We start from the raw sequence: 9,916 nt of genomic DNA, 5'->3' as shown, positions 1-9,916 counted from the left end.
CCACATCCGCGCGGCAAATCACGACAGGGTTCGGCATAAGCAAACGAATCGAGCCGCAGGCGCGGGGGGCGAGGAGGGGAAGGCGGGAAACACGCACCAGTGTAACTGCCCAGCTTGATGTGCGCCTGGGCTCGGTCGGCGTAGAGTTCCGCGGTAGCCGGCCCCGCCTCGATGGCCTGGGTGTAGAGCTCGGCGGCCAGCTCGAAGTCGTCGTCGACGAAGGCCTCCTTGGCCTTGCTCTCCAGATCCGACGCGGCGGCGGCGGCCATGTCTGCGTCGAGGTGGAGAAGACAAGACGAAGACTTTGGGAGAGGTGAATAGAGATCGACGGTATTTGGTGGGGAGGGGATGGATGTATCCAAGCAACGGACTGATTGGATTGGATTGAGCTGCGTGCGGTTAAACGGCCTCTTAAGGGCCCGTGGGGCTGTTTCTAGAGTGTTCCGGGGGGAGGGCCGGCCAGCAGGCCGAGGGGGGGATTGGAGTTGCAGTGCATGGCAAGTTCTCCGTCCTTTGTTTTTTGCTTTTCCTCCTCTCTTTTTCCTTTCCTTTCCTTTCCTTTCTGTCTTTTGTGCGGATCAAGGCTAATTGTTTTGCTTTTGGGACCCACGAAGTTTCACGAATCATTGCTTGATTAGCCTCTTGCTATGGGGTTAAGGGGGTGACTTTTTTCGATCTTGGTGTCTGAGATCGTGATTAGGGAACAAGAAGGCTGTCATCGGCGCCATGTGCAGTCGTTGGCTTGTGCAGTTGTGCGTCGTCAATGGAGATTAGAATATGATGTTGGATTAATGATACTAAACGCTGCATGGCATCTTCGCATGCTAGGTACCCTCATAACTCAAGCAACGGACAGACAATCACTGATCAAAAGGGGAAGGAGGAGGCCTTCCTTGAAACCTTCAGGGAGATTATGGGGAAGGACTCGGCTCGAGAGCACACGGTTGATCTTGACTTTCTAAACATCCAACTGCTGGATCTCTCAGAGCAAGACTTGGTGTTTCAGGAGGACGAAATTTGGGACGGGGCCAGATGGATTTATTGGTGCCTTCTTTCAAAAAGCATGGAATGTGATCAAGCGTGATATCCTTGCTGCCCTGCACAAATTGTTTCTGGATAATGGACGCGGCTTCGGGATGCTCAACCAGGCGCTCATCTCACTCATTCCAAAAACAGCGGCAGCATGCACTGTCAAGGGCTTCAGGCCGATCTGCTTAGTACATAGCATACCCAAAATGGCGTCGAAACTGTTGGCATCCAGACTTTGCAAGCGAATGCCTGAGCTTGTCAACGCTAATCAGTCGGCGTTCATCAAAGGACGCAGCATACATGACAACTTTCTGCTGGTCAGGCAATTGGCGCGGCGGCTGCATAAGAGGAAAGCTAAAGGCGTGCTGCTCCAAGTTAGACATTTCGAAGGCCTTCGACTCCCTATCGTGGCCGTTTCTCTTTGAGGTGCTACGGGCAAAGGGATTCTCCAAGCGGTGGCTATCTTCGGTCTTTACACTTCTTTCCACGGCCAGCTCCTGCGTGTTGGTCAATGGATGCGCTGGGGAGAAGTTCAGGCATGCTTGCGGTCTGAGGCAAGGGGAGTCCCTGTCGCCTTTGTTGTTCGTCATCGCGATGGATGTTCTTACAGCCATCATCATCAAGGCACATGAATCCCAGATACTGAGTAAAATGAATGGTTGCGGAGCCACGCAAAGATTGTCCCTGTACGCCGATGATGTGGTCTTACTCGTCAAGCCAAACTATGTGGATTTGTCATTTGTTCTAGAGATTCTCAAGATTGGAGTTGTGTCCTGGCAAACTATGTGGTCTTACTCGTCAAGCCAAACTATGTGGTCTTACTCGTCAAGCCACGCAAATTATTGGCGGCAAGTGCGTTGTGTCCTGGCAGAGGGTTTGCAGACCTAAGTGCTTCGGCGGGCTGGGAGTAATTGACCTGCAAAAGCAGGGGATAGCTCTGAGGATGAGGTGGGAATGGTTAAACCGAACTGAAAATTATAGGCCTTGGCAGGGATTGAGCGACCTGGTGGATAAGCAAGCGGTTTCTGCGTTCGGTAGCCTTGTCAAATGGAAGATTGGAGATGGGTCGAAGGCCCTCTTTTGGAAAGATAGATGGATGGGAGGATTGGCGGTGCAGGATGTGGTTCCCACGCTTGTTGCCAAGGTCAAGACGCGCGTGATCAACCGCAGATCTGTCAAGGAGGGGCTTCACCTTCATGCTTGGATGGAGGATATCGTGGGAATGCTGGACACGGACGGGCTGATGCAATTTATGAGGTTATGTGAAGCGGTCATGCAAGTTGAGCTGCAACTAGGAGAGGAAGACATGTTGGTTTGGGAGTGGAACGAGACAGGCAAGTACACAGCATCATCGGCCTATGCCATGCTTTGCGAAGGCGGGATCGGGTTTCAGCTTGCCGCACCAATTTGGAAGTGTGGAGCGCCCCTCTCTTGCAAAATTTTCATGTGGTTAGCGGCACAGTACAGACTTTGGACTTTTGATAGAAGAACCCGGCACGGGTTACAGGACTCTACATCACCGTGCTATCTTTGCGAGCAGGAGGAGGATACGGTAGACCACATTCTGGTCCAATGTGCGTTCGCCAAGCAAGTTTGGGTCCAGTGCTTCATCAAGATCGGCCTGCCACTGGAGCTCACGCCATCCGGCCAAGATACAATGGAAGATTGGTGGACAACGTCTGGGAAGAGGGTGTCAGAGGCTCTCCGGAAGGACTATGACTCTTTGGTGGTTCTCACCTGCTGGTGTTTGTGGAAGCAACGGAATGGTAGAGTTTTTGGTAGGAGTGACATTTGTAACGAGCTTGGCATCGTCCAACTCATATTTAGGGAGCGCCAGCTATGGGCGATGGCTCGTAGGAGTGGAGTTTTGCAATTTTGTGAGTAGTTCCTTACAGTTCTAGGGAGAGATCAGGTGTAGGCACATCCAGGTGATGCCTGCCGTCAGTAAACTCTTGTAAATATTTTTCTCCCTTCTATAAAGCTAAGGTACGCCTTTGGCGTACTCTCAAAAAATAACTCAAGCAACATGGAGATGAGAATACACATGGGTGAGCTTGTTAGAAGATTACATCATCTACAACCGGACCTCTCAATACCCACTCTCAAGCACTCGGACGGACCTCCGCCTGAAAGTGCAACTATCCCTAGGTGGTTTTGGTAATTCCTAACAACATATAGCTCATTGAGCTAACATCATTGCAAGATGAATATTTCAGGAAAAGCTCAATGAATGGCATGGCATGGATGAGGAAAGTGGATCCCTCAAAATGCTAAGGATAAAAGGATTGGCTCAAGCTCAAAAGCTAAAGACTCTACATTTTATATTTTAGTGATCCAAGATCACATTGAGTCCATAGGAAAGCCAATACTATCAAGGAGGGATGAGGTGTTTCTTAATGAGTTTCTTGCTCTACAGTGCTTAGTGATATGCTCCAAAACCCTCAACTACTTTCTCACATCCACATATGACCTAAACCAAAAGTCAAACTCGGGCCCACCGATTCTTTCTACCCGGCGCCACCGAGTTCAGATGTCATAGCCACTGCCACAAACCTTAGGCAAATCGGTCTCACCGATAGGGATCTCGGTCTCACTGAGATGGGATTGTAATCTCTCTGTTTCCCTTCGTAACATTTCGTTACAACCGAGATGAGCGATCGGTCCCACCGAGATTGCAATGTAAACTCCCTGTTTCCTTTTCATAACATTTTGGTCTCACCAAAATGAGCGAACCAGTCCCACCGAGTTTACCTGACCAACTCTCTGGTTAGCTTATTACCAAAATCGGTCTCACCAAGTTTGTGTAATCGGTCTCACCAAGATTACGTTATGCCCTAACCCTAACCACATCGGTCCTACCGAGTTGCATGTCGATCCCACCGAAAATCCTAACGGTCACTAGATTTGCTGAATCGGTCTGACCGAGTTTACCAATTCGGTCCCACCGAGTTTGGCAAGTTGTGTGTAACGGTTAGATTTTGTGTGGAGGCTATATATACCCCTCCACATCCTCTTCATTCGTGGAGAGAGCCATCAGAATGAACCTACACTTCCAACTTGCTGTTTCTGAGAAGGAACCACCTACTCATGTGTTGAGGCCAAGATATTCCATTCCTACCATATGAATCTTGATCTCTAGCCTCCCCCAAATTGCTTTCCACTCAAATCTTCTTCCCGCCAAATCCAAATCCTGTGAGAGAGAGTTGAGTGTTGGGGAGACTATCATTTGAAGCACAAGAGCAAGGAGTTCATCATTGTCGGTGTCAAAACCGGCGGATCTCGGGTAGGGGGTCCCGAACTGTGCATCTAGGCGGATGGTAACAGGAGACGAGGGACATGATGTTTTTACCCAGGTTCGGGCCCTCTTGATGGAGGTAAAACCCTACGTCCTGCTTGATTAATATTGATGATGTGGGTTACAAGAGTAGATCTACCACGAGATCAAGGAGGCTAAACCCTAGAAGCTAGCCTGTGGTATGATTGTTGTTCGTCCTATGGACTAAAGCCATCCGGTTTATACAGACACCGGAGAGGGCTAGGGTTACACAGAGTCGGTTACAATGGTAGGAGATCTACATATCCGTATCGCCAAGCTTGCCTTCCACGCCAAGGAAAGTCCCATCCGGACATGGGACAAAGTCTTCAATCTTGTATCTTCATAGTCTTGGAGTCCGGCCGATGATGGTAGTTCGGCTATCCGGACACCCCCTAGTCCGGGACTCCCTCAGTAGCCCCTGAACCAGGCTTCAATGACGACGAGTCCGACGCGCATGTTGTCTTCGACATTGCAAGGCGGGTTCCTCCTCCGAATAATTTATAGAAGATTGTGAACACCAGGATAGTGTCCGGCTCTGCAAAATAAATTCCACATACAACCGTAGAGAGAATAATATTACACAAGTTCAATCTGCTGACGTATTTTGTGGCGTAACGTCACACCACTACCAAGCCTTCAAATTGTTTTTATTGTTCCATCTCAGCGCGTTTAGCGAGGCGGTTTCCTTGGCACGTCTTGTCGAAGCAGAGATTGTGTTCCCCTTATTCCGGGATTCCCATCAATACGGATGTGGGTAACCCAACTGCGCCATTGATTGCGGCGCTTGGGAGATAAGTGAGTTTTATCAGGCCGGTGGGGACGCATGTTTCCGTCCGCCCATATAAGGGGATAAAGATCCAACCTTTTTACCTGCGCCTTCTTCCTCCTTGGCTTATCCATCTCTGCGAACTCGAGCTCTAGAGCCCAAGCCCGCACATCTCACCTCAACCTTCTCCAAATATGTCCGGAATGGGAGGCAAGTGGATGGCCTCCTCCGTCACGGAGGGGCATATCCAGAAGCTGCGCAGCGCCGGATACTTGTCCAGCGACATCGCGCATCAGCTCCCCGATGAGGGAGAGCTCATCTCCACCCCTAGGCCCCATGAGAGGGTAGTATTCCTTCCCCATTTCCTCCGCGGACTGGGCTTCCCACTTCATCCCTTTGTCCGGGGGCTCATGTTCTACTACGGCCTAGATTTCCATGATCTGGCCCCGAATTTTATCCTCAACATCTCGGCGTTTATCGTCGTGTGCGAGGCCTTCCTCTACATGCAGCCCCACTTCGGCTTGTGGCTCAAGACCTTCAGTGTCAAGCCGAAGGTTGTGAAGGGCAGCCAAGCGGAGTGCGGAGGCGCCATGGTGGGCAGGATGTCCCACGTTACGTGGCTGGAGGGTACTTTCGTGGAAACCATTAAGGGGTGGCAATCGGGGTGGTTCTACATCACCGAGCCGCGTGACCCTGATTGGGCAGCGGCCCCCGAATTCAGATCCGGTATCCCTACACGGCTCACCTCCTGGAAAGAGAGTGGCTGGATCTGGGGGGATTCGAAGGAGCTGACCGGACTCCAAGCCTGTATCCAGAAGCTGGTGGACAAGAAGCTCAAGCTTGTCAACATAGTCCAGGTCATGCTCATCCGCCGGATTCTCCCGTGCCAACGACGGGGCTTCAACATGTGGGAGTTCGATCCGGCGAAGCACCAGACTTTGAATGGGCTCTTCGACACTACGTACGAAGAGGTCTGGAAGGTGCTGTTCAAGGGCGCCGAGGCTCCCGCATCCGCTACCGAAGATTGCGGATTCAGCTCGCAGCGTCCAGCTGACGAGGTAAGTGATATTGTCCTTTACGGGACGCTTGTTATTCATAGTTTGACTCTATGCGGGATCTAAACTCCCTTTCCTTTGACAGGACTGGCTGAAGAAGGCCGCACAGGCTATCTGTCCGGCCCCATTGCCAGAGGACCCAACTGACTCCTGCCTAACGGGGCTGCTGGCTCCGGCACCCCACGTGGTGCCGGAGAAGAAGACCAAGAAGAAGGCCACGGGGACTCGGAAGAGTTCCCGTTTTCAGGTGCTATCGGACGATGAATCCGAGGCCGACTCCTCCAACCAAGGCGAGGAGGAGAAGAAGAAAGCCTCTCCTCCAGCGGGAGGAGGGAAGAAAAGGAAGGCCTCCCCAACAAGGGAGGCCGAAGGGTCCAAGAGGGGAAAAACTCTTCCCCCGGACTGTTCCGCCAACGCCAGTGACGACGACGAGGACTGGCCTCCAAGGGCCAATCCTCTGGCGAGATCGTAAGTATCCGGACTCCCGAATAACTTCAAGGTTTTCGTTTTCTGCCACATTATGTCTTTTTAGTGCCACATACAACCCTGCAGTCCGCCTAAGGATGATCTCCCCACTTCGTCGAGCGGGTCCTTAGGGGCGTCGGATATGGATTCTCTTTCGACTGCCTCCACCCCCCGTGATGCGGACGGTGCCGAGGTGGGATCCCAGGAAGGGACCCACCAGGAGGAGAGGGCCCCGGAGGTGTCGCGGGACAACCTCCCGGACTTTGCACCGGACTCAGCCCCGGAACCCATAGTGGCTCCGGAGTCCGGCGGGCGACCCCTTCGTAAGAAGGGCAAGACCGCGACGCCGGCTGCCTCCATCCAACCGGAGGTGCCGGATAATTTGCTAGAGGCGCTCAATAGCGCCTCTATTGAAGAGGAACACCGCACTGTTATGAGTGCGGTGATTCAGAAAGTTCAGCTCGCCAAGAACGGGCTGACCGAAGCCTGCAGCAGCCTTCTAACAGGCTTTGAGGTAAGAATTTCAATATATGTAAAATGGTACCGCATAGACAGTAGCCCCTGATGCTCGGTTCGGTGTTCGGAAAAAAAGCCGGACTGAGGATCTTTAGAAAGATAAATGCAGGAGTCATGAAAATATATCAATATGGGATTGCAGGCTGTGCTGCTGACCTCTGCCGCACTGACTACGGAGGTCAAAACTTTGAAGGAAAACCTCGAGCGGTCCGAGAACGAGCTCGGCCATGCCAAGAAGCAGCTCGAGGAAAAAGAAGGTGAGTAATACCTTATGAAAATTGTACCTTACAGAAAAAGATTTGGTTGCAAGAAAAATGACAAGGATAACTGGGGTATTTCAGGGGCCACTAACGAGGTGGCGACCCTGAAGGAGGCGGTGGCCGCAGCCGAACGCAATGCGGCTGCGGAGCGCACCGAGCGAGAGAAACAGGAGGCGCAGGTGGCGGAGGTACAGCAAGAGTTCCAGGATCTCGTGAGGAAACATGAGAGCCTGGAGCGTGACTCGAAGACTCGAGAGTCTGAGCTTGCAACGGCTCTTGAGAGTGCCAAAGCCGCTAAGGCCGAAGCCTACAAGGCCCTCCAGGAGATCGAGGCGGTAAAGAAAATAGCAGCGGGTAAGGCATTTTTCATGCAAAGTAAGCATGTGAGTGTTAATTACCTGTCGCTTACCCGAATTCAGAGCTCTCCAGGAGCGTTCGCATATCTTCCTCGCAGCGTGTCCGATGCTGCAGCATTCTACCGGGCCGAGGAGGGGAGCTCGACGGAGAAGGTCTTCTAGTCTCAATATGCTGAGGCCGAACATTCGGTGCCCCTTAGCGACCAGCTGAAGCAGCTGGTCGAGCTCCACAAGGCGGCCGAACAGGCCATGAAGAGCCTCATAGTTCGGCTGTGGCCTAAGGAGGCCATGCCTGGGAGCTACTTTGGCCTGGTGCGGCGGCTGGTGGATGCGTGCCCGTGGGTTGAAGTCATCAAGCACTCCGCCTGTATTGAAGGTGCCCGTCGGGCCCTTGCCCGCGCAAAGGTGCACTGGGGCAAGATGGATGCCCAGAAGCTTGTGACGGACCCACCACCAGAGGGCAAGGAGTATCATACGCCCGAGATGTATTATAAGAGTGTGCTGAAGGGCGCCCGCACTATTGCGGGTGAGTGCTCCAAAGATGTAATATTTGAGTAGACTCGCATTTTGTTATCCTGTGCGCTGAAAACTTGGTTCATATGCGCTAAGCAACGCTTGTTAATTTAAAATATTACCTTCTGTGCGGCTGTTTATCAAATCTGAGAGATGGCAAGTCGTCGGCTTCAGCCCCCATGCCACGAGTGCTGGGGTGTTCGGGATAAACTCGAGCGCTCTTGTTCCCATTTTTGGGTCCATCTAGGGAGGCGCTCAACACAACGAACAAGGCAACCGGACTTATAATACTTGAACACTCTCACTTAGCCATAGAATTCTATAATTTTAAATTTCGGCGAAGCCCCTAGTTTTCGGAAGGCCGAATTTGGGGCGCTATCCACGCCTTGGCCGGACAGAATCCGGCTCCTCGCTCGAAGCGGCATAAGTCTTTAGGGACTCACAAAGAACCTCTCGAACAGCGACCAGCTCTCGCCTCATCATGACGGTCAGTTTTAGCTTTCTCCACTGAGGCGTTAACCCAGCTCAACTGGGGCGCAATCGCAGTGGTTCTCCCAGTGCTACCTTAGCCGATAAAACGAAACGTAAGGTACCAAAACATGGGAGCCGGGCAAACCCAACTATTGACCCAAGAACATGATTCAGAGCCGATGCATATAATGCTATAAGTTCGGGGTGCCGCACTTGTGAAAGTGTTCGGACTTATCACACCATAACGCGGGAAACATAAGCCCCTGGTGTATTTAGCCGTACCAAAACGTACGGATGCAACATGTCATAGATGAACATATGTGTAAGAAAGAAATGCAATTAGAAGCAAAAATGTGCTGCATTGCTTTATTCAATAAAAACTGCTGTAAGTGCAGGACGATATAAGTGGTGCGGTAAGCAAGGGATGGGACTGTTTAACATGTCCCCCTCCAGGGGTAGGCTACGGAATAATGCATAAAACAGATTTAATGCTCATGATGGAGACCACCTGGGTTTTCGTTGTAGCCTTTCTCCTTCCCTGGCTGTTGCATCGTGGGTTCGGCATGTCTGCTGCCGGACAGGGCCTCTGACGAACAGAGTCCTGTAGGTAAAAAATAAAAGGAAAAGAAAAAGAAACGACACACTTAAGAGCCCTTGGTGCGGTTGAGCCGCAGTCTGGGCTTATCGTGGTCGAGCCCCTTGCCCCATGCCCATGGTATCTTCAGAGCGTAATGGAGTACGCGAAGCGTCTGTCTTAATGTTTTACAGGGGCTGGGGTTGGGGCCGCACTGCTACGCATGCTCGGAACGTGCCAGGTGGTCGTGTTGTAGGTTACTCCGGGCACGCTTAGCTGTGTCCGGCCGCTTAGCAGCCGGACTCGAGAATTGCCTTAAAAGGCTGCTTTGTACTTCTGCCGCGAGAGCCTCTGTATGTTCCTCCGTTCGGAGGGAGCGTTTAGTGTTTCCATTGACTGTGATGACTCCTCTAGGGCCTGGCATCTTGAGCTTGAGGTATGCATAGTGCGGCACCGCGTTGAACTTTGCGAACGCGGTACGTCCGAGCAAGGCATGATAGCCGCTGCGGAACGGGACTATGTCAAAGATTAACTCCTCGCTTCGAAAGTTATCTTGGGATCCGAAGACCACTTCCAGTGTAACTGAGCCTGTACA

General features: G+C 51.9%; 1 protein-coding gene across 1 annotated transcript in view; it reads right to left on the bottom strand.

The window, feature by feature from the left end:
• LOC119276321 (protein SGT1 homolog) overlaps positions 1-388 on the bottom strand; it is a 6,901-nt gene extending 6,513 nt beyond the window's left edge. Inside the window, exon 1 of the mRNA XM_037557363.1 lies at positions 98-388. Within this exon, the coding sequence (XP_037413260.1) occupies positions 98-269 (172 nt within the window). The 5' untranslated portion in view covers positions 270-388. The remainder of the gene's footprint in view (positions 1-97) is intronic.
• Positions 389-9,916: the final 9,528 nt, after the last annotated feature.

The sequence above is a fragment of the Triticum dicoccoides genome, chromosome 3B, assembly GCF_002162155.2.
Source record: "Triticum dicoccoides isolate Atlit2015 ecotype Zavitan chromosome 3B, WEW_v2.0, whole genome shotgun sequence".
NCBI lineage: Eukaryota > Viridiplantae > Streptophyta > Magnoliopsida > Poales > Poaceae > Triticum > Triticum dicoccoides.
This window is presented reverse-complemented; position numbering and strand designations above follow the sequence as displayed.